At 44.1% G+C, this 23,944-nt stretch overlaps 2 protein-coding genes across 2 annotated transcripts in view; one reads left to right on the top strand and one right to left on the bottom strand.

The window, feature by feature from the left end:
* The window catches only part of ATP13A1 (ATPase 13A1), a 34,933-nt gene extending 26,685 nt beyond the window's left edge, over window positions 1-8,248 (top strand). Inside the window, exons 17-26 of the mRNA XM_079967793.1 lie at window positions 810-918; window positions 1,405-1,604; window positions 2,305-2,401; window positions 2,811-2,998; window positions 3,357-3,471; window positions 3,962-4,158; window positions 4,535-4,677; window positions 6,028-6,139; window positions 7,161-7,304; window positions 7,878-8,248. Of these exons, the coding sequence (XP_079823919.1) occupies window positions 810-918; window positions 1,405-1,604; window positions 2,305-2,401; window positions 2,811-2,998; window positions 3,357-3,471; window positions 3,962-4,158; window positions 4,535-4,677; window positions 6,028-6,139; window positions 7,161-7,304; window positions 7,878-7,988 (1,416 nt within the window). The 3' untranslated portion in view covers window positions 7,989-8,248. The remainder of the gene's footprint in view (window positions 1-809; window positions 919-1,404; window positions 1,605-2,304; window positions 2,402-2,810; window positions 2,999-3,356; window positions 3,472-3,961; window positions 4,159-4,534; window positions 4,678-6,027; window positions 6,140-7,160; window positions 7,305-7,877) is intronic.
* A 290-nt stretch (window positions 8,249-8,538) lies between these two features.
* MVB12A (multivesicular body subunit 12A) lies at window positions 8,539-23,941 on the bottom strand. Its single transcript, XM_079967889.1, has 9 exons — window positions 23,728-23,941; window positions 22,372-22,470; window positions 21,754-21,850; window positions 16,920-17,046; window positions 16,717-16,833; window positions 9,507-9,616; window positions 9,157-9,221; window positions 8,895-8,951; window positions 8,539-8,736 (listed from the first exon to the last, which is right to left on the bottom strand). Exons 1-9 carry the CDS (start codon window positions 23,794-23,796, stop codon window positions 8,674-8,676), a joined length of 804 nt encoding a protein of 267 aa, XP_079824015.1. The 5' UTR covers window positions 23,797-23,941; the 3' UTR covers window positions 8,539-8,673.
* Window positions 23,942-23,944: the final 3 nt, after the last annotated feature.

The raw sequence follows: 23,944 nt of genomic DNA, 5'->3' as shown, positions 1-23,944 counted from the left end.
TGCAGAAAAGATAAGAATCTGAAACATAATAAGAGCCCGGGTGGGTTAGATCAAAAGCCTGACTAGCCCAGCATCCTGTTTCACCTGAGCCTCTTAGATGCCTCTGGCACCCCTCTAGGCTGGCTGAGATGGCAGGAGACACCCCTGCCAGTTGCTCCCCAGCATCTAGTATTCCAAGACATCCTGGAAGGTTTCATTTAGTGCTTGTAGCTAAAGGACCATTCCAGGATGAGAGAGCTCCCCACTGTGTTTTTTGGGGGGGGGTAGGCTAGAGAGGAGAAGAAGCAGACTATCCTTCGTGCAAATGAAGTATTCCCCACCCCACCCCCATCAGGTGGGAAGGTATACTGCACTTCTGGGAATGGAATAGAGATAATTACTGGGGCTGTGGGGGACAGTGGAGAGGTTTGAAAGATGGAGGGATGTGTCAAATGGCTCTTATTGTAACGGTTGTTGAGCTTGCGATATCGCTGGTGGTGGAAAGTTGGCCAAGACTAGGGAATGTGCTATGATCTTCCCTATTGTACAGAAAGAGGTTTCTTTCCTCCAGCAAACTATTTGTTTCCTCCATATTTTGCTGGAGGTTTGTTTCCTCCAGCAAAAGATGTTTCAGAAACCACACACGCACAGACATTTTAGAAGAGAACATGCTTTGAGGTACAATGTAACACTAATTTTGTGATATACAAAACAGTTTTTTAAAGCTTTTTCCAGCCCCTCTGATCCAGGTCTGTGTGGCACATGTGCATTGCATCTCCAGTCCCTGCTTAGGAAAATGTCCCTTGATGCTGCCATTTACTTCTTCTCAGGTAGTGATGATAACAGGCGACAACCCCTTGACTGCCTGCCACGTGGCCCAAGAGCTGCACTTCACCCAGAAGGAGCAGACGCTCATCCTGCAGCCGCCCTGTGACAAAGGTAGAGAGGCTGAGGGAGGCAGGTGGACGTGGTCAGGGTGGAGCAGACAATCATCCAGAGCCCCACAAGGCAGCAGCACATGGCTAGGATTCTGTGATGCTGCAAAAGCATAGGAATAGTGCAGAACATGGTACACAGTGTATAATTCAGCTTTCTGAAGGTGCTGGTGAAAGGTCTTGCCCTGGTTAGCACAGGGGGGGTCAGTTTACTACTACGAGCTATGTATGGTGTAGAAATGCAGTGTGAGAAATGTGATGGAGACTCTGGAAGCAGCTGCAAATGGTTGATAGGTAGTGGAAGGGACGTGTGTGGGGGGGGGGAGGGGGAAGGCTTGTTGAGTGTACATGGAGGGGAGGAATTTGGGATGGTGGAGCCCAGGATAGCTCTCTTCCCTGGGCTGGTTCTGCAAAGCAGGCAGCCCCTCCTCATGCTCCCCCTTAATCAAACCCATGCTTGCCTCCCCCTTAATCAAATCCTCTATTCCAGATTGCAGCTGGCAGTGGCAGTCCATCAGCGGCACCGTCACTCTCCCCATCGTCCCAGATTCCCTACAGGAGCTGACCAGGGACCACAACCTGTGTGTCACAGGAGAGGGACTCTCTCAGCTGCAGGCCACAGATGCCCAGCTGCTGCTTCGGCTCATTCCACATGTGCAGGTCTTTGCGCGAGTTGCACCCAAGCAGAAGGTGAGAGGTGCTTCCTCACCGCAACGTTCTTCAGGCCCTTGTGGCCAGCGAGCCCAAGGATCCGGGGGGGGGGCATGTTTCTCTCATCCACTAGTAGTAAAAGAGCAGCAGGTGTTGGATTGTCTCTGGCTCAGTGGAACAAATGGACAGCCTACAACCTGGCATATAGCACCATCTTTGAAGAGTTTGCATCCTGTATCTGCCATTGTGCTCTTGGAGTGGCCTGGAGCCCAGTCACTGCCTCTTAGTCAAATCTACCACAGAGGTGGAATGTTGCAGGAGTAGCAAGTGCCTTGGAGTCAAAATCCTGGGCACAGCTGTACAAATAAAAAATTAAATGGAAATAATAATATCCTTTTATCAGAGCAACTTCTGCTAGTATAAGAACATGCAGACTTTCACTAGCCTCTTTGGTCTAACTAGAAGTGGGCTGCCTCTTTTACCACAAGCACCAGATGTCCGTGTACTTGTTTTTTATCACTTGACTCTTGCCATCAAATGCATAAGCTTAGTGGAGTCATGGAAAGGATTTTGTCTGCTGCCAAATGGGCTCCCTTACCTTCCCATTGAATGAGGATGCTGACATGTAGTCAACTCACAAGAGTCTACATGTTTGGGTGAAGAGAAGCAATCTCTTTGATGGCATGGATTTGAGCAGAGGGTGGCAGGCCCTCTTCCTCACTCTGTTTTCTCATTGCAGGAGTTTGTTATCACAACACTGAAGGGGCTTGGCTATGTGACGTTGATGTGTGGGGATGGGACCAATGATGTGGGAGCTCTGAAGCATGCTGATGTGGGTGAGTGTTTATTCTGTTCAAAAAGTGCCACTGATTAATTGAATTTCGGATTTTTAAGAATGAATATTTAATGGACAAGCTTACATAAGCCAGGCATGGATGGCAATCATCAGTTTATGAGGCATTTCTCCCACCTCTTACAAAAGAAAATGCCTCTTCAACAAGTTTTTCTGTACTCTGGCTACCTCTTCATCTTACAGCTTCTGTGTGCTTTGAGCAACATATACTCAGCCTACTGATCAATTTTGCAGGTGTCATAGTAAAACTTTTCTTGCTACCGTCTCCTCTAAAAAGCCTCCTTCCTATCCAGTTGGGATGCGGAACAAGGGAACTGCCTAAACTTTCCTGTTCTGAAAGCAGCTTGCCAGACACCTCCCAATATCTTCTGTGATCTGACTTGTTCTTGCAGGAGTGGCTCTACTGGCCAATGCACCTGAACGAATTCCTGAGCGCAGGAAGAGGCCGCCCCGCGATGGCCCTGCTGACGGGAGACCTGCTTTGCCCCCCTCCCTGGTTGGGAGCAACATGAGGCCCACCTCCCGGGCTGCCAAGCACAGGGTTATGTTGCACAGAGAAGAGCAGCTTGCCATGCAGCGGGTAAGTTGCTGGGTTCTCCTTCCTCCCCCCATATTGGACTCCCTTGTGCTTCAGGACCTTTTCCTTTGTGAAATCCCAAGCGGTTACAGGGAGAGACACACTTGGCTCTGCCCCTGCACCCATTGTCACTAGGGTGAATGGAAGCTGGCCTTGTCCTTAGTCTGACCTAGATTTAAAAAATAATAAAATTCCAGTGACCATGAACCAAGCAACTCTGTCCTCTTCGTGTCCTCTTTACTTTTCCTAGTGACTGGCTTTGTAAGGTTGGCATTTGGAATGTATCTCTGAGGATAGCTTTGCTGTGGATGAAACCGCATGTCTTCTGTCCCCCCCCCCCCCGCACCCTTCTTCCTAACAGGAGAGAATTAGCCAGGTGCTGAAGGATCTGGAGGAGGAGCAGGTCCCCATTGTGAAGTTGGGTGATGCCAGCATTGCGGCTCCTTTCACCTCCAAGCTGTCCTCAATTCAGTGCAGTAAGTAGGGAGGGGAGAGAACTTGTTTGGGGCAAGGCAGTACTTGGACCAACTCTGAAGGATGGGGACACCTCCAGGCATGTTTTGCATGTAAATGCAACCATTGAGCCTATCTTTTTGCACTATTTGTGTGCATGTGACTAACTTGGAATCTTTAAACTATGCACGTTTTATGTTTGCACTGTAAGAGGTGAAGTGCAATATTAGTCTGGCACTGTGTATGGGAAGGGGCTGGGAAAGCATGAAACAGCTCTTCTGAGTCCTGCCCCACCCAGTTTTTTAATTTGATTTTCAGTTTGTGGCCTCCAGAGCAACCCAAGCCAATCCACTAGAGAAGGTTTCTTTGACTGAGTGCCCAGAGCAGGGCTGGAACTGGCCTTCTGCCAGCCTTTCTGGGCTTTTCCTTTACAGATACTCCAGCCGTGTAGATCTAAAGAGGGAAGGGCAACTAGTACATCTCATGCAAGCAAAGTGTTATTTCCTCCTCCAGTCTGCCATGTGATCAAGCAGGGCCGCTGCACTCTGGTCACCACGCTCCAGATGTTCAAGATCTTGGCTCTGAATGCACTAATCTTGGCCTACAGCCAGAGTGTCCTTTACTTGGAAGGGGTCAAGTTCAGTGATTTCCAGGCTACATTGCAGGGGCTGCTGCTGGCTGGCTGCTTCCTTTTCATCTCCCGGTCGAAGGTAAGAAAGGTGATGAGAAGGGAGGCAACCATCACTTCCTTTGCGCAGAAAAGGCCGTTCTACCCTGTTCATCATTTGCACTCTTTCCTTACAGCCCTTCCATGTTTTAGAGCAACTTTCAAAATTGGTCTGCCTTGCCACATTGACATACTTTTTTCTTTCTTTGAGACCACTTTCCAAAGCAGTTGGTGTGTGCAGGGTTCAACATGGACTGCTTTCCAAATATTTGCAAGAGAATGCAGCTGGCTCACAAACCCAGGACAGCTGCTGCTAATAACATTTATTATTCGTACCCCACCCTTCTGATTGGGTTGCCCCAGCCGTTCGGGGCGGCTTGTGGCTGCCTGGTCCTGACCCCTTTTCTTCTTATTTCCAGCCTCTGAAGACCCTCTCCCAGGAGCGTCCACTCCCTAATATCTTCAACCTCTACACAGTTCTTACAGTGCTGCTGCAGTTCATGGTTCACTTTGTCAGCCTGGTTTATCTGTATCGAGGTGCACAGGCCCGCAGTGACCCCAAGTGAGTGCTGCTTGGATTTAAGCTTGGAACTATGAAAATGTGAAAGGATATTGCTCACAGTGGAATTGGTATCGGCAGGCTGGAATTTATGGGCCAGAAGGAATGTTGCTCCCTTAACATGAACACACTTCCCAGGGCAGGTGTGAATGCAAGAGACATCCATGAAACTGGGGGTTAACACGATCACTGTCCTAGGACAATCAGAGCTGTCCCCTTGCATCCATCCATGGTCCTTCCTCAGAGAAGCCCTGGAAAAGGGTCCTGTAAAGGAGGAGGAGAGATAGCCAAAGGGTTCCATCAGCCCCAGTCCTTCCACCTTGCACAACCGGCCCCTGGGAGAACACGAGGGTTAGGGGAGTCCTCCATTAAGTCTCCTGAGGAGTGGCCAGATAGTTCTGGGACTTGTAGCATGCTTGTAGGTGTCTTACTACACAAAGCAGGTTTTTGTTTTCCTTGGGTTTTTTTAGAGTGGCAGGGGGTGGGATGCCAACTCATGAGCTTGTTTACCCCTCTGGTCTGAATGGACAGATGTAGGGCTGAAGTCAACCAAAACTCCTTGATGAAGATAAAACTGGCACCTATCTCTGTGCGCCAGTAAGGATGACTGCGTTGTTGGGTGAACAGCTGTCAGGCTTAGGAACAGCCTTCTAGGTCTGGGCCCAACTGTTGCTCAACTCTTGAGCACTCTCGGAGGTGGGCCACAGCTGCACCCTCTGGCAGCAGGAGGTGCCAGTAAATGCTTCATCCACGATGGAGGCGTGTATTGTTGGCACACAGAAAATGGTTACAGAATAGCCACTCCCTCCCCAGACTTGCCACAAACCTTCTCTCTAGTGGCGCTGTATAGGGACGCTCCCCTTCCCCAAGAGAGTCAGTGCCATAGCCACTGTCAGACAGGACATGTTTTAAAAATGGGGATGTGCTGCATGCCCAGGCGCGCTCAGGGGGCAAAGGGCAAAGTCACCTGTTCTGCTGGGGAACTGGCGAAGGAGACTGCTGAGGAAGGCCTGGGAGCTGGTCTCTGTTTTATTTCTCCTCCCACAAGTCTTTCCCATGAACAGCATCCAACACACCAGAGGGAGAAAGGACAGAATAGTTCTGTTTGGAGACGAAAACGGAATAGCAAGAAACCCAAGAGCTGACAAAATAAGAATGAAAAGCCAAGGAAATGAGAAGCAGAAGTGTAGAAATACTGTGTCCCAAGTCAAGACAGGGAAGGAAATGGGAGGTGGAGGCTCAGTAGCCCGCTGGTGCTGCTATTTGGTTACCATGTGACCCTACACTTCCTAGGACAATAACTTGAATTTTAAGGAATCAAATTGTCAAGAGCCTTTCTCTGTTTCTTTTAAGGAAAGATGATTTTGTAGATCTCTATAAAGAGTTTGAACCCAGTTTGGTGAACAGCACGGTTTACATCATGTCCATGGCCATGCAGATGGCAACATTTGCCATCAACTATAAGGTGAGGTGTGCTCAGTTTTTTTAGCTCTCTAGGGTGTGCTGTAATTTATTTCCCTGCTTCACTTGGTACCTGTCGTGCTGGAGCCTAATTCTCCATTTGAAGGCCATTCTGCAAGATGCTGGTGGCCAGGGATCTCAAAGGGAGTGTGAAGCCATGTGGAACAAGGAGTGCTAGAAAGTTTTGCCAGGCCAAGTACGGAAACTCTTTGTCTGTGTAGATTAGTTTGAATAGTCTGCATGTTGCAAGCGGATTAGATGATCTGATGAGTTCTTCAGGGTGCCCTACTATGAGAAGTACTAAATATTTTCATTTTATTGGTGGGGGCAGAAGAGAGGTTCAAAGAGAGCCAGACCTTTTTTGGCAATTGCTCATATGGCTGGGATAAGCTTGAGTACAAAGGAAACTACTTAAGCCAAAAATTTGCATTTAAGTCTTGTGAAATCCATTACTTGAGATCGACTGTGTGTTCCAATAAATACCAGGACTGCTTTCTGACATACACATATTTCCTGCAACCCTCTTGTCCCTGGAAATAAAAGTGGATGTACCAGGGGGAGGCAATGAACCCAAAGGATCTATTGCCTTCCCAGTCTTCCAACATGCCCCTGGACCAAGAAATAAACTCAGCCCAGGAGCTGGCATTATTACCATTCATTTTCCTCCCTGATGAGAGGGAAATAGTTGTGGTTGCTGTTTTTTTAAAAAAAGAACAGGCGTGCAAGTGCTCTTCTACCCACCATCAGCAGGGCACTGGACTGAGCAGGCCATGTCTTTGGTTCCAATCCCCCCACCACCCAGCCCAGGAGAGATTAAAATCAACTTCAACCTAACAAAAATCTTGCTAATGAAATAAATGGCTAGCCAATAGACATTGATATTTTGGCCTGCAACATGCAACCAGTCTCCAGATGCATGTATGTTGAAGACAAAAAACGACTATTTGGGGTGATAGTATTTGGGTTGGTGATACCTGCAATCTGGTTCTTGACTGCCCTTTCCATCCTTGTCTTTGTTGCTCAAGGGCCATCCATTCATGGAAAGCCTGCGGGAAAACAAACCTCTGCTGTGGAGCATCATTCTCTCTGGGCTGGCCATTGTAGCCCTTTTGACAGGCTCCTCTCCCGAGTTCAATGAACAGTTTGGACTGGTAGACATCCCAACAGAGGTGAGTAGGCAGGATCCTTCCTAGGTCTTTACTTGGGGAATGTGTTTAGGGTTTTTTTTCTACTGGGGAGTTTCAGAAATGTGTGTTCAACTGGCGAGTAGCTAGCAGTGTGCATCTTAACCAGGGAGAGCCTAGATCATCCTTCTCTGACCTGGTCCTCCCGGATGTTTTGGCTGCAACTCTCATCATCCCTGAGTGACTCAAGGAAATGCATATATCTTAAAATGTGATCCCTGATAATTGTACTCAAAAGGAATAACAACTAGAACTGAACATGTACCTTTTTTGTGCCGCTGCCCCCCCCCCCCAAATAGTGATGTTGGCAGTGTTGTAGTTCAGCTATTGTGAGCTATTAAGTGGCAAACATGTACTTTGGTCTCAATGCAATATTTCCAACCAGTCATGAATATGTTCACAAATCCAGCTTATTTAAGTTGCTTCCTTAGGTTACTGTGATAGTGGCACAATTTCAGTTCAGCTCAAGATAATTATTTTTGGCGAGTCACCAAAAAGTGTAGTGGAATAAATGTTGCTACTGGGGAACATTCATGGTTTTTTATCCTTCTATTGCAGTTCAAGATGGTGATCACTCAAGTTCTTCTGGCAAACTTCGTCACTGCCCTACTTGTAGACAGAATCCTACAGTTTCTTCTTGGCAGCACAAAGCTCAGAGTGCCTTCTTGAGATGAACAGATCCCTGGCCAAAAAAGGAACAGCCACTGTACAGTTTTGCAAGAAGAATATTTATTCTTTGGACAGCCCTCTCTTACTCCAGTTTGGTACTGACAGGCGACTTCACAACAAAGGCGATGCCCCGGGGCCTACACCAAGCTCCACCTGTTTCCCAGACTTGACAGCACCTGCTGACTTTTATACTACCCCTACACTCCTCAAAAGGTGGTCATGGGATTTGGTAATTAAATGGCAATCAATGCATTTTGAAATATGGCTGGAGTTTTCTTTGTGGTAAAATCCATTCCTATTGTGCCCAATTCAACATCCTGGGAGTTTGGGGCTGGAAGTCTTCTCATTTCACTTTCAGTTAAAATTAGTGTTGTATTTCTATGGAAGTCATACTTTCATTATATACGAGGCAGCCTACTCAGAAAGACCATTAATATTTTTAAAGGTAAAGCTAAAATCTGCTCATAAAAGTAGTGCTTTGCATAGAAAGTAAAACATATATACTGTACAGAAGTTTGATACTTATCAGCAAGAAATACAGTAGAGGGGGTAGCATTAGCTGCCATCAGGCAAGATTATATTTACAAACTTGAGCTGCTAAAGTAATGTACCTGCTAGTTATTTCTTTTTAATGAATGGGCTAGGAGTCCCGATAGCAAAAAGGCACACTGTCAAATTACTGATGCTAGGAGATGCTGGGGGGGAGTCTAGCAGCAGCAGTTCTTTCGACGACAAAGCCATAGTTGTACTGAAAGCAAAACAAAACAGCCTTTATAAATCACATCACATCACACCACACCACACCACACAACTATATCTAGAGTAGACAACACAGGAATGATAGTCTCAAAATTTCTCTTAAGAACAGCATAATAAGTACATTGAAAAACCTCAACTGCTGCTTACCTCTTTCTCAATATCGGCAAGAGATTTGATATGTAAGCTTTTAAACAGAGAATAGGCCTAGAAAATAAAGAGCAAACAAAGTAATTATTTTTGCTTCACCACATCTTAATTTCCCAAGACCTCACCTCAAAACCAATATTGGCACAACTAAAAACTTACCACCATTCCCTCTGGAAAACAAGTTCTGATTACCACCTCATCTTCCCTTAAAGGCAGATCCTACAGTACTAACAACACACTTGGAATTGAGACTAATTCTTACATTTGTGCCCTTGGAGATGCTGCTCTCAAACTTGGGGTGCAGGGTGAAGGGCACTCCATCCATGGCTAAGAGGGAGAAAAAGAGTTAGGTTATTCATGTGACAGTGTAAAGGACAAGGAAACATTTGCCACCCCTCATCTACAGGGCAAAATGCTCCACTCAATCACAATGCTGTTTTGCCATTTTCCTGTGAAAGCAAGAGCAGCCCAAGAGTCTGTGCAAGACAGGTTCTGAAAAAGTAGCAATCTCTGCTCCTAAGCAAAGTAGTGAGAGAGCTCTCAAGGAAAAAGCAACTCACACAAAGCAAACTAAGTTTTAGTGCCTCAGCCCATAGAATTCTGGATACCTACCTGAGATGCCATAGACGTTTGAAGTGTCATATATAGACTCATTCCGCTTCAGGGTAGGTTGCCTTTTGGGACCGGGTGGAACCACAGGCTTTTCTGATGGAAGGACTACACTGCAGGATTAGATTAGAAAGTTGTTCAAATTTACGGCATGTAATGCCTTGAGAATATTATGAAAATGATATACATGACACCAGTCAAGCTTGCAAAAATATATCATTTGCCCGATAATAAACGTTGGAAATGTAAAGAAAATGAAGGTGCATTCTTTCACCTTTGGTGGACGTGCCCAAGGATTAAGGCTTTCTGGGAGATGATTTATAACAAAATGAAAAAGGTATTTAAATATACTTTCTTGAAAAAACCAGAGGCCTTTCTCCTGGGCATGGTCGGCCAATTGGTGCCAAAGGATAGAACTTTCTTTATGTATGCAACAACAGCAGCAAGAATACTCATCGCGAAGTATTGGAAGACACAAGATCTACCCACCCGGGAAGAATGGCAGATGAAGGTGATGGAGTACATGGAACTGGCGGAAATGACTGGCAGAATCCGATACCAGGGAGAAGAGTCGGTAGAAGAAGATTGGAAGAAATTTAAAGTTTATTTACAGAAACACTGTAAAATTAAGGAATGTTAGAGGGAGGTTGGAATGAAGCTAAGTGGTTTTAGCAATAATGTGGTTAAGGGATACGTAAAAATGGATTGTTAACATGTAAAAATGTAAAGTTATAATATATTACGATAAAGTATCAAGATAAATGCAAAAAGGGTAAGGACTTGCTGAAACAACTATTGAACTAGAATACAAAAGAGGGAGGTGTGAGGAGGTCAGGGAAATAAGTAAATGAAAGACAAGACAGAAAGATTGAAATGTTTTTAATTGCTTTTTTACTTTTTCTGTATTTTGTATTTTTTGTTTTCTTTTTCTTTTTTGTAATTTTTTTGAAACTTTAATAAATATTATTATAAAAAATAATAGAAAGTTGTTCACAGCAATCTTATAGACTCCTGATGAATTACAAGCCAGACTCTCTTAAGAGTGCCACACAATGGATTTCTCATCTTCTATGCTAGCTTTCTCTGTACAGTGGTGCCTCGCAAGACGAAATTAATCCGTTCCGCGAGTCTCTTCGTCTTGCGGTTTTTTCGTCTTGCGAAGCACGGCTATTAGCGGCTTAGCGGCTATTAGCGGCTTAGTGGCTATTAACGGCTTAGCAGCTTTAAGAAAAAGGAAACAAACTCGCAAGAACTCGCAAGACGTTTCGTCTTGCGAAGCAAGCCCATAGGGAAATTCGTCTTGCGAAGCACCTCAAAAAATGGAAAACTCATTCGTCTAGCGAGTTTTTTGTCTTGCGAGGCATTCGTCTTGCGGGGTACCACTGTAGTATTTTTCCAATTTGTTTGGGGTTGCATGTTCTGAACAAATGCAGACAGCAAATTACTTTTTTTTTATTCTGGCAAGATTCACTCACTGAGCCTTGCAGTGACTCAGTATGAGAGGATGTGCCCCCATCCACAGCTAATGAGACGATGGGTTGGTTCTTTGTCGTGCTGAGCCTTGGAGATACCTGCAGCTTCTTCAAAGCACAGCATGTCATAATCAAGGCTGCTGCTCACCATCCGGAAACGAGGGGGGGCAGGTGTCACCAGCTCTGACTGGCTAATACAACAAAAGGCTAAGGGTTGTAGCAAACTAACTTAAAAACTCAGCGTAAACCCAGTGAAATTAATGGACCTGATTTTTTGAGCTGAAGTAGCAATGGATACAACCATATACCTACAGAAGGCTCCAGGGAATGGGAAACAACTTATTTGCCTTAACTTAGGGGTGCCGATGCAGTCAGCTTCCACCTAGTCATCTAAAATTTTCTGACTGGCATTACTATTGTTCCTTTATAAAAACCATCAGTATTTTGAAATATTCAAATACAGTTAAAATGCAATATGGCAATCAGAGGAAATTGTTACACAGTGATAATGCAAACCTGCAAAAAATCAATTTGGAAATGAAACAGAGGGAATTGGTTCTTAGGCTGAGAGGTGTCCCAGAAGAAGGCAAACAGGATTTAAGAGAATATTTAACTGAGGTGTTAGCAAAATGGCTACAAATTGAACAAGAATTCTTGGATGGTTCAATTGACAGGTGAATTCAAAATTTGCAGATTAAAAAATTGCCAGGAGATTGTCTGGTGACCTTTAACTCAAGATCTATTAAGGATAGAATAATACAAACCAATTATATGAACAGATTGCAAATTGGAGGTAAAAATATTATCCTGAAGGAAATTCCTGCATGCCTTCTTAAAAAACACATTAATTATACATTTCTGACAGATGCCCTGAGAAACCACATAATACTGTATCGATGGAAATTTCCAGAAGGGATTTCCTTCACATACAAAAACAAGAAACATAGATTCACTGACATAGAGGCCCAGAAATTTTTGAGGACATAGCGAAAGGAGTTAGGAGAGACTAAACCGTTGACAGAGCCAGAGGGAGTGGTAGGAGGTGAGGAAGAAAAGCATAGTATAGATAAGCAAGAAGAAAGAAAAGAAAAAACAAGGCATTAATAATTGACAATTAAAATGGCTGATAGGAAGATATTAAACTGGAATGTAAATGGATTAAATAGCAAAGTAAAAAGGCATAAAATTGAACACGTAATACTGAAACAAAATCTAGATATAGTTTGTTGACAAGAAACTCATGTGGCCAAGAGACATAGAAGGGTCTTGATAAATGAAAGAATTGGAATGGAATTTATAACTTCAGACAAAACTAAGAAGTGAGGAGTGGTTTTATATACAGTGATGCCTCTGGTTACGAACTTAATTCGTTCTGGAGGTCCGTTCTTAACCTGAGGTACCATTTTAGCTAATGGGGCCTCCTGCTGCTGCCGCGCTGCCAGCACATGATTTCTGTTCTCATCCTGGGGCAAAGTTCTCAACCCGAGGTACTACTTCCGGGTTAGCGGAGTCTGTAACCTGAAGTGTTCGTAACCAGAGGTGTTTGTAACCCGAGGTACCACTGTATTAAACCAAAATTATATTAAATGCACTATTAAATATCTCTGAGGAAGCCGATGCAATCAAATAAGCAAAGATAGGGAAGTCACCAGGACAGAATGGATTAACATCAAAATATTATAAAAAATTACAGGATTGTTTATTGCAACCATTGCCAAATTTAATGAACAGAATTTTAAAAGTAGGAAAAGTATCAGAGACTTGGAAAGAGGCCTTTATTACATTAATTCTGAAGCAAGAGACTGATTTGTTATTAACTAAGAATTATAGGTCAATTTCCTTATTAAATAACGATTATAAATTATTTGTAAAATATTATGGCCAATAGATTGAAAGGAATCTTGTTATATATGACCAGGCAGGATTTCTTCCAGGACGTCAGATGAAGGATAATATAGGGAATATGATTGATGTCACAGAATACCTGGAAGTAAGAAATGAAAAACAAGCAGCATTCATGTTTATTGATGCCGAAAAGGCATTTGATAATATTTCTTGGTCATTTATGCATAAGGTTTTAGAAAATATGGAATTAGAAGAAAGGGTTACAAGAGGAATAGATGCAATTTACTGAGAGCAACAATCATGATTAATTTTGAATAATGTTACTACTGAAAAATGTAGTATCATGAAAGGGACAAAACAAGGATGCCCCTTGTCACCATTTTCGTTTATTTTAATATTAGAAGTCCTGGTGAGAAACATAAGAGCAGATGAAACCATAAGAGGAATAACAGTAGGAAATAAAGCATACAAGTTGAAAGCATTTGTAGATGACCTTGTAATAATGGTTGAGGACCCCATAAATTCATTATTGAAAGTATTAGAAAAAATACAGGAATTTGTACAATTATCAGGTTTTAAACTGAGTAGGAATAAGACCAAACTCTTTGTGAAGAATGTTTCAGAGCAACATAAAAAGGAGATACAGCAGAAAACAGAGATAAATATATGTTAAAAAGTCAAATACCTGGGAATACAGTTGACAGCTAAGAATATATTTAAAGATAATTATGAAAAATTATGGAAAGAAATAAAAAGGAAAATGGAAATTGGGGAAAGATTAATTTGTCATTACTAGGCAGAATATTAGTGATCAAGATGAACGTATTGCCAAAATTGCTGTTTTTATTTCATTTATTTATTTATAGTCCTGGTGATAAGCAATGTGAGCTGCTTCAAAGAATGGCAAAGACATATTTCAAGATTCATCTGGAGAGGGAAGAAACCAATAATAAAACATAAATTATTGATAGATGTTAAAGAGGAGGCATCCTGCATTTCCTGGAGCTGGGATTGGATAATTTTTAAAAATGATGACCTGTTGGATCTGGAAGGTCATGTCAGGGAAGAGTTAGAGTTAGAAGTTTCCAGTTTCCCAGAGGGAGAAGGTTTTCCCCAAGGGGGGGAGGAGAGCAGTGAATCTAACAGAAGAGAGCAACAGGGGACCGGCTGTTCCCAGGAAAGGCAAGGGTTCAGTTCTAGCTCAGATTCGGAGGAGAGGAGATACAAGCCAGCTCTAGCCAGGAGGTTAGAAAAAAGAGCGGGAAAGCGACTTAGTATTGACATTACAGGAGCCAGAATCTAGTACTAAAAGAGTATTGGAACTGATTCAATAATTTGGTCGGGTTGCAGGTTTTAAGTTAAATAAGTTAAAAACTAAGGTTTTAGAGAAAAATCTAACAGAGATTGAGAGAGAGAGGTTTCAGAAGGAGACAGGTTTAACATTGGTCAAGAAAGTGAAATACCTGGGGGTTAATATGACAGCTAAGAATGTGAATTTATTTAAAGATAACTATGAAAAATGCTGGACGGAAGTGAAAAAAGACTTAGAAATATGGTCAAACTTGAAGTGTGAGGAGGTCAGGGAAACAAGCAAATGAAAGACAAGACATGGAAAGGTTGATTTGTTTTTAATTCTTTTTACTTTTCTGTATTTTGTATTTTTTGCTTTTTTTTCTTATTCTTGTAACTTTTTTGAAACTTTAATAAATATTATTTTTTTAAAAAAAGGAAAAAGAGCGGGAAAGCGAAGGGAAGGGCGCCTTCGCCATTTTGAGAGTGGCTGGTCACCAAGAAGCAGAGCTCAGAAGGTATCTGAAATAAGTGACTCTGAGGAATAATAAAAAGGTAAAGGGACCCCTGACCATTAGGTCCAGTCGTGGCCGACTCTGGGATTGCGGCACTCATCTTGCTTTACTGGCCGAGGGAGCCAGCGTACAGCTACTGGGTCATGTGGCCAGCAGGACTAAGCTGCTTCTGGTGAACCAGGGCAGCGCACGGAAACGCCGTTTACCTTCCCTACTTGCACTTTGACGTGCTTTCGAACTGCTAGGTTGGCAGGAGCAGGGACCGAGCAACGGGAGCTCACCCCGTCGGGGGGATTCGAACCGCCGACCTTCAGATCGGCAAGTCCTAGGCTCTGTGGTTTAACCCCCAGTGCCACCCGCGTCCCTTCTGAGGAATAATAGAACCATTTATAAGATTGATTGTTAATATGCAATGAAAAGAACAGGATATAGTAAGTGTTGGAAATGTAAAAAAAAAGAGGGTACATTTTATCATATGTGGTGGGAATGTAGGAAGGTTAAAAATTTTGGGGAAATGATATATAATGAAATGAAAAAAAATGTTTCGAATAACCTTTATTAAAAAACCCAGAAGCCTTTCTATTAAGCAGAGGCTTGACAACCATATGTCAGGAGTGCTCTGATGGTGTTTCCTGCTTGGCAGGGGGTTGGACTCGATGGCCCTTGTGGTCTATTCCAACTCTATGATTCTATGATTCTAGGTATTGTCGGAGCAGAAATTTCAAAAGATCAGAAAATAATTGTTTATGTATGCTATGAAAGGCTGCTCAAATGCTGTTAGCCCAAAGATGGAAAGAAGAAGCAGTCCCATCTAAAGAAGAGTGGCAAACCAAGTTAATAGATTATGCTGAAATGGCGAGACTAACTGGAAATCTTCAGAAATCAAGATGACAGGAAATTTAAAAAATAATGGGAAATGTTTATTATGTATTTGCAAAAGTATTGTAAACTGATAAATACATTGTCAGGATTTTAAGAACACTTGTAATTTTAGAAATAGTATGGGAAATTTGAGGCTAGAAAAAAATTGGAGTAGAAATGAAATATAGTTGATAAGAAATGTAGCGAACGAGGAATGGGGGGGGGAGGGGAGGGGAGGCAGGGGATTCAGAGAATCCCACTTTATGGAATTGATATGGTTTTATGTATAATTTTCTTTGTTTATGGATGTTATTGCATTTGTTACTGTTTGTGTTTTATTTTTAGTTACTTTTGTTGAAAACTTAATAAAATATTATAAAAAACAAAAACAAAGTAATAATGCAAAATGAAACGGGGGTATAAATTTATAAGGGCAGAAGCTAAGTGCACCCAACTATTTTTAGTCAATAAGCTAAAGTGGGATGAAAAGCCAATGTTGGGAAACCCAGCCAGACGGGTTACATAAATATTATCACCATCAACATCATCATAGTCCTGCCTCTACCACCATAAATCAGCTCTACTTAAAAAAGAATTACAAATAGCATTGGTCACTGGTCTGCCCCACTAATTCAGTGGTACCATGTACTTATTGACAAAGATTCAGGACAGCTGTAATGGTAAGATGGGTAAATTAGGGGTTTCAATTCAGTTTACACACAAAACTAGATTAACAGCTACACCTCTCCTTCCAGAGATTATTTTTTGTTGTTAATAAAAGAAGCCATACATCCAGTTTTAGAAACATTAAGACAGTTGTTATGGTGCTGGTAAAATTTCCATCTACTGCCCACCCTATGCAAATAAAGGGGACAGAGGTAACAGGCTCTCTGCCCCACAGTTCATGCTTATCCTCACCAGCAATTTGCCTCCCACAGAAGCCTGGAAGCTGGATCGCATGCACCGAAAGCTCAAACACCCTGAACCAATAGGTGGCAATCTGGTCTGGCAACTTAGTTAATCTCTTTTTGTGAATGAACGTTAAAACTGAGAAAAGCAGGTGAGAACAATTGGCATTTGGATGGTTCAAGAATCTGGCCTAGCGTTTTACTTTCTATAGGATAGAGCCTATCCCAGTGAAGATGGGAAATCATGGTGGCTCACATAACATCAAGAATGATGTGCTTCTGACAAAAGTTGGACATAATCTACAGCAAGTCCAAAACTTACCCATCTGGTTCTAATGAAAGGCGCTTCATTTCTAGGCTCACTTTCCGTGGCTTGGGAAGGGGCTTGGGCTTGAGAATGTGCTCCTTTTTACACCAAAGTGCAAATCCACTCATTTCCCTAGATGAGAAGAATATGGTTAGAACAAAAGCATGTCTCCCAGGAGCTACAACATGAGAACAATGACTATAGATTGAGTGCCTCACCCTATCCGCATATAATTTGGGATCACTTTATTTTTGCTACTCAGCAAGATGTCAAACACAGCTGTTTCAGCTGCAGTCAATGGAATCAGCTTGACGCACAGTCTCTTCTTCTTGGAGAGGGAGGTTTCTGCAGCAGGGAAGCAGGAAGAGGAGATTACACCCAAATGACATCAGAATAACACCAACACCTTGCCTTCCTTAGATGGGCTTATGGAGCCCAAAGGTGGAGGGGAAGGTAAAAGAATATGCAAATGGCATATAGAAGTCCTTCCCCACAGAGAGAGATTCAATTACGACTCAATTTTATTTGAACACTGTTCTTATGTGGAGCAGGTGTTTTTCCATATTTGTTCTCACAGTTAAGACAAGAGCCACAGATTCCAGGATCAGAAAAATCAGGCTCCGTTTGCTTTCTCGCAGAACAGTGCTTGGCTAGTTTTATGATGCCTGCTCACGGGTAAACATGCTGTAGTAATTTAATCTGCTGGAAATCGGTTACTTTCAATAATTACAAAATAAACTTAGAACAGATTCAGTTCTCAGACCTAACTTTTTATATATCTCGATTATGAGATGAACATTCTTCCTCCCTTTTCCTGTGTGTCTTCTTTTAGATTATTTAAAATAAATAAATACATTTTTATTAGGGTTTATAAAGAAATATACAAAGATTATGATCAAATATCTTTATAGCATCTTCTGCCTCAGCAGAACGATCAGCATCTCTAAGGGATACTTCAGGTATAGGAGCCACTTAGCCTAAGGAAACAGTATTCAAATATTGTTAAATAAATAATAGGTTCACAAATGCAGTAGTTTTGAGTTTGGGCAGCTATATATGAGTCAAAACTAAGCTGAACAAACTTGCACAGTTCTGCCTTGTCCCAGTCACAAGGCCAAGTGGAACATGAGAAAATGATTTGGTTCCCATTTACATGTGTAAAGTTCATCTGTGACCGAGGGCAAAAAAGAAAAATATCCTCAAGAAGTAGGTTAATTGTTCCATTATCCCTTATCATCATAACCAATTAAAAAATGAGAGGCAGTACAAAGTTCCCCCATGGAGGATCAAGAAAAGGACTAAATGACCAACCAAAGCTGTAACAGGAATGGACTTCCAAGGGAGGAATCATGGTGGATTGAAAGTCTTTCATTGGCTCCTTACCTATGGAGATAGGTATTGCACGCACATTTGGCTGGCAGCTTTCCCTCCGAAAAGTTGAAATAAAGGGATTACCCTCTTGCTTTGAAAAGTTTTTCCTCTCTGCCAGAGGGTTGTTTTCCTGCCCTGTGGGTCAAGTGACTGGAAGCAGAGGACCATCATCTTGCCCAAACCACACTACAAAGCCATACAAACGCCTCCCTTTCTTAATTTTCTTCAGAATGGGATAATTTACAACCTAAAAGAGTTTCTGTGTCTGTCAGTGAAAACTGACACCTGGTGAGTTAACTGCTTTTCATAATAAAGGAAAGAAAGCTACTGTTTAAGGCGTTGAGAAAAAGTGACAAAAAGCAGGATTTATGGTGTGAAATGAGAAAGTTATAAACAGACAAGGGGAACCTCTGTGAAACTTTAAGTGGATTTTCCCCCCTTTGACAAAAATGTGTTTAAGAAATTAAAAGCTACTTTGCTAGCTGACACTGTATCCACAGGAATGGAATTTTGTTATCTCAAAGCTGTAAGCTGTGATACTGCTAAAGTGACCAAAGCTATTAAGAGACAGAAGTCTTAATAGCTTTAAAAAGAGATGTAGAAAAATAGCCTCAACAATCAGAAAGCCACTTAAACATTAAAAGCTTCCCTAAATAGGGCTGCCTTCTAAAAGTTTGGTAGTTGTTTTTCTCTTTGACATCTGGTGGGAGGGCGTTCCCCAAGGCAGGTGCCACTACCGAGAAGGCCCTCTGCCTGGTTCCCTGTAACCTGGCTTCTCGTTGCGAAGGAACCGCCAGAAGGCCCTCGGAGCTGGACCTCAGTCTCTGGGCAGAACGATGGAGGTGAAGATGCTCCTTCAGGTATACTGGACCAAGGCCATTTAGGGCTTTAAAGGTCAGCACCAACACTTTGAAATGTGCTCAGAAACGTACTGGGAGCCAATGTAGGTCTTTCAAGACCGGTGTTATATGATCTCGGCAGCCACTCCCAGTCACCAGTCTAGCTGCCGCATTCTGGATTTGTTGTAGTTTCTAGGTCACCTTCAAAGGTAGCCCCACATAGAACGCATTGCAGTAGTCCAAGTGGGAGATACACCACTCTGGTGAGACAGTCCGCGGGCAGATAGGGTTTCAGCCTGCGTACCAGATGGAGCTGGAAGACAACTGCCCTGGACACAGAATTGACCTGCGCTTCCGTGGACAGCTGTGAGTCCAGAATGACTCTCAGGCTGCGCACCTGGTCCTTCAGGGGCACAGTTACCCCATTCAGGACCAGGGAGTCCTCCACACCAGCCCGCCTCCTGTTCCCGCAAAACAGTACTTCTGTCTTGTCAGGATTTAACCTCAATCTGTTAGCCGCCATCCATCCTCCAACCGCCTCCAGACACTCACACAGGACCTTCACCGCCTTCACTGGTTCCAATTTAAAAGAAAGGTAGAGCTGGGTATCATCCGCATATTGATGAACACCCAGCCCAAACCCCCAGATAATCTCTCCCATCGGCTGCATGTAGATGTTAAAAAGCATGGGGGAGAGGACGGAACCCTGAGGCACCCCACAAGTGAGAGCCCAGAGGTCTGAACACTCATCCCCCACCACCACTTTCTGAACACGGCCCAGGAGGAAGGAGCGGAATCACTGTATAACAGTGCCCCAAACTCCTCTACATGGTCCAGAAGGATGTCATGGTCGATGGTATCAAAGGCCGCTCAGAAAACAAGAACTAGGAAACAGCTTTCACCTTTGTCCCTAGCCTGCCAGAGATCGTCGACCAAGGCGGTTTCAGTCCCATGATGAGGCCTGAATCCGAACTAGAAGGGATCCAAATGGTCCACATCCTGCAGGTGTGCCTGGAGTTGTTCAGCAACCACCTGCTCAATCACCTTGCCCAAGAATGGAAGATTTGAGACTGGGCAATAGTTGGCCATATTGGCCAGGTCCAAATATGTTGTTTAAAGCAGTTTAAATAACTGCCTTTCAGCAGGTCTGGGAAGGCTCCCTCACAGAGGGAAGCAACAAAGGTTTTGTTCTACACTGTTATAACAGCAACACACACTTATGTAATAAGTCATAGGCAGGCATAGGCAAACTCCAGCGCTCCAGATGTTTGGGACTACAATTCCCATCATCCCTAGCTAACAGGACCAGTGGTCAGGGATGATGGGAATTGTAGTCCCAAAACAGCTGGAGGGCCAAGTCTGGCCATGCCTGCACTAGAGTGACATTCCAAATCATCAACAATTCCCATCATCCCTAGCTAACAGGACCAGTGGTCAGGGATGATGGGAATTGTAATCCCAAAATCTGGAGGGCCTGAGCTTGCCTATGCCTGGTCAAAGGGATACAAGCTAACCCTACAGGATAGCTGTTGTAGCCCAGGACCACAAAGTATCATAGGTACATACATGGAAATGTAAGCTATTCTTGGTTAGTTTATGCTGAAGACCTGTTGTTATAAACAGATTTACCGTATTTTTCCTTCTATAACACGCAGATTTTTTCTCCTAAAAAGGAAGGGGAAATGTCTGTGCGTGTTATTGAGCGAATGTGTGGTCCCTGGAGCCAAATGGCGCGAGGGGAGGCAAAAAAAAGCAGGCAAAAATCAAATCGCGCGTCTCCTAGAAGGGAAACCTGAAAAGAGGAAGCGGCTGCTTTCCTGCATTCTGCCTCAGGGTCTTACTGTCCACCCACCTCTGTTTCCTTGCTGTGTTTGCTCAAAGGGAACAAAGAGCAGGGAAAGCCCCTCCACTCCAGGCAAGCAGAGGGAAAAGCAGAGTGTTGTCTCCTGCTGCTGAAAACATGCAGGAGAGAGAGAGAGAGAGCTGGCTGGCTTGGGTGGGTAGGTGAGGGAAAACTTTTGCCTTCCTTTCCTCCCTCCCGTTATACCCCTCTCCTGCATTCTTAGCCAGCTGCTTCTCTGCACACCCCTCTCGTGCTCCTTGTCCGTTCTGTGTTTTTCCTTCCCTCCCCACTTAAAATGTGGTTAAAAAGCATGGATCCACATGGATCCTCAGGATCTTTGCATTGGGTCAGCCCAAATTCACCATCAGATCACATATCATGTCCATGGCTACAGCCTGCCCCCCAAAAATCACGCACCCACTGTTGCCTGGGGCTGCAATGGTGCAAAAATGTGGTTAAAAAGCATGGATCTACATGGATCCTCAGGATCTTTGCATTCGGTCACCCCAAATTCACCATCAGATCACATAGCATGTCCATGGTTACAGCCTGCCCCCCAAAAATCACGCACCCACTGTTGACTGGGGCTGCAATGGTGCAAAAATGTGGTTACAAAACATGGATCCACATGGATCTTTGCATTGGGTCACCCCAAATTCACCATCAGAGCACATAGCATGTCCATGGCTACAGCCTGCCCCCCAAAAATCACGCACCCACTGTTGCCTGGGGCTGCAATGGTGCAAAAACGTGGTTACAAAGCATGGATCCACAGGGATTCTCAGGATTTTTTGCATTGGGTCACCCCAAATTCACCATCAGATCACATGTCTGTGGCCACAGCATGAAGCACAAAAATGATACATCCACTATTTCATTCATAATGTTTTTTCCCTTGTTTTCCTCCTCTAAAAACGATGTGCGTGTTATGGTCAGGTGCGTGTTATAGAGCGAAAAATACGGTATACCAAAACAGTATACATGAATAGGCAGACTTACTGGGATCCAAAAATTCCTTAGCGTAAGTGTATCCGTAAGGCAGTGGGGTTTTCTCACTCAGGATTATGACATCATAAAGTACATCTCCTGTGGGATTCTGAAAAGAAGCAGAATTCATAAAGTCCAGCAGCACTGAGTTACTTGTCAGGGAAGAGTTAGAGTTAGAAGTTTCCAGTTTCCCAGAGGGAGAAAGCATTCCCCCAGGGGGGAAGGAGAGCAATGAATCTAACAGAAGAGAGCAACAGGAACAACAGGGAGGGACCGGCTGTTCCCAGGAAAGGCAAGGGTTCAGTTCTAGCTCAGATTCGGAGGAGAGGAGATACAAGCCAGCTCTAGCCAGGAGGGTAGGAAAAAAGAGCGGGAAAGCGAAGGGAAGGGCGCGTTCGACATTTTGAAGGTGGCTGGTCACGGAGAAGCAGAGCTCAGAAGGTATCTGAAAGAAGTGACTCTGAGGAAGAATAGTTAAAGATAAGGAGTGTTTAAAAGTTTGTTTGGTAATACACAATAAAAAGTTAGAAAAGAACAAGAAGCGTTTGTGTGGTGATCGGAAGAGGACAACGACCAGTCCTGACATTACTGGCACCAAGCTTCTCTCTGCAATCCTGGCATCCTCCTTACCTCACTGTTTATAGCTGATGTAGAGCATAGGAAGTAACCAGATTTCTGTGCAAATCCCTTTCCAAAGTTTGCAGGTGCTCCTTCTACAGTGGATGTGATCTAGAGACAGCAGGAGAGATCAAAACATCTATGAAGCAACAGGCAAAAGGACTGTCTTGATCTATTTGCTTGACAAAGGGTCATAGGGAGAAAATAGATTTTGCAAGTTAGTATCCACAGAGCCTTATAACAATAATAATAAATCCACAGTGCCTTAAAAAGCCATGTTTTAAAGAAATTGTGCCACAGGAACTCTCCAGCAGAACAGGTGCTGCTTATTAAATAGAACAATGACACAAGCAGGTGTGAAGGATGGACACAGTGGGTGGGGCAGAAAGCAAACCAGTCCATGGTTTTGTAACCTTTGGACTACAGCTCAGAACACCAGGAAGCAAGAAGTTACTGAATGAACAAGCCAGGCCACACTGTAGCCAAACCAGTTTAATGTGCGTGGAGTGAAACGTCAACACTTCAACAATGCTGAAGGGCACATACATGTTGCTGACTAACTGAAACCAAGTCAGGAATCTGTTGCCAAACTGTCAGATGACCTTTAATTATCATCTGCTTAGCTTGGTTGACAGATGAGCTATGTTCACCTGGTCTTTGTATTCAGGGCTGCAAGATAGCCAGCAGAGATGCAGAAGAGAACTATACATATGCTAGAAAGAGGGGCTATAATGTCCGATAGTGGAGCTTCAGTCTAAAATACCAGAGGACCTAGCAATTCATTGGTATAAAATACTATAGCAGCACTGTCACGTCTAAGTACGGCCTCTAGCAGCTGCCCACTCCAAAGCTCCATTCAGCCCTGGGCTCCTCAAGATGCCCCCAGCAGAACAATAATATTTTGAATTCCTGTTCAAAAGCACTTCGTATATATTATAAATGGTCCTCACAACAGCCCTGCAAAGCAGGCCACTATTATCTCTTCACTAAAGACGCAGAGCTTAATCTCTAAAACCAAGAGGGTTTGGGCTGTTCCCCGCCCCCCATGCCTGGCTCTCAATCTTCTGTAGCTCCTTCCGCATTTCCTCGGGGCGCTCTTCCTCGTCGCTCACCTGGTACTGAAAATTTGGGCGCGTCTCTAGCTAGAATTAACCAACCTCAAGATGGAGGTAAAAATAAAAGGCGCGTTAGGGTGATTTTCTCTCCCTCCCGACTTCTGCTTCGACGTCCTTTCGGGACGCACCGGGAAGGCGAAGGGCGGCCAAGAGCGCAGGGCCCCTCGGAGGCAGCGACGGAGACGAGCCCCGAGGAAGCGCAGGGGGGGGGGCGGGGTCACCCGGGGCCGCCCTGGGGGGTCTCGTCCCTCACCGGAGTCCATCCCGCGGGGGCCGCGGCGGCGGCGGAGCTCCACCCCAGGCCGGTGAGCGGAGGGCTCATGGCGCCCCGGAGGGCGAGGCGGCGGCGGCGACCTCGGTAGAACAGAAGAGAGGCGCGCCAACTCCCGCGCGGGCGTCCGCCGGAGCGAGCGAGCGAGCGAGCGCAGGGGCGTCGGTCTGTCCGTCCGTCCCGGGAGGCGCCTCTCGCT

This window comes from Podarcis cretensis (genome assembly GCF_951804945.1).
Source record: "Podarcis cretensis genome assembly, chromosome: 2".
Classification (NCBI taxonomy): Eukaryota; Metazoa; Chordata; class Lepidosauria; order Squamata; family Lacertidae; genus Podarcis; species Podarcis cretensis.
This window is presented reverse-complemented; position numbering and strand designations above follow the sequence as displayed.

Excerpts from the sequence above, each read along its gene's own strand:
- MVB12A (XM_079967889.1), bottom strand. The coding sequence starts at position 23,796 with ATGAGCCCTCCGCTCACCGGCCTGGGGTGGAGCTCCGCCGCCGCCGCG. Across the intron at positions 17,047-21,753 it reads TAAGGAATTTTTGGATCCCA|AAACCTCCCTCTCCAAGAAG; the intron begins GTAAGTCTGCCT and ends TCCCTGCTGCAG. Across the intron at positions 9,222-9,506 it reads AAACGTCTATGGCATCTCAG|CCATGGATGGAGTGCCCTTC; the intron begins GTAGGTATCCAG and ends TCTCCCTCTTAG.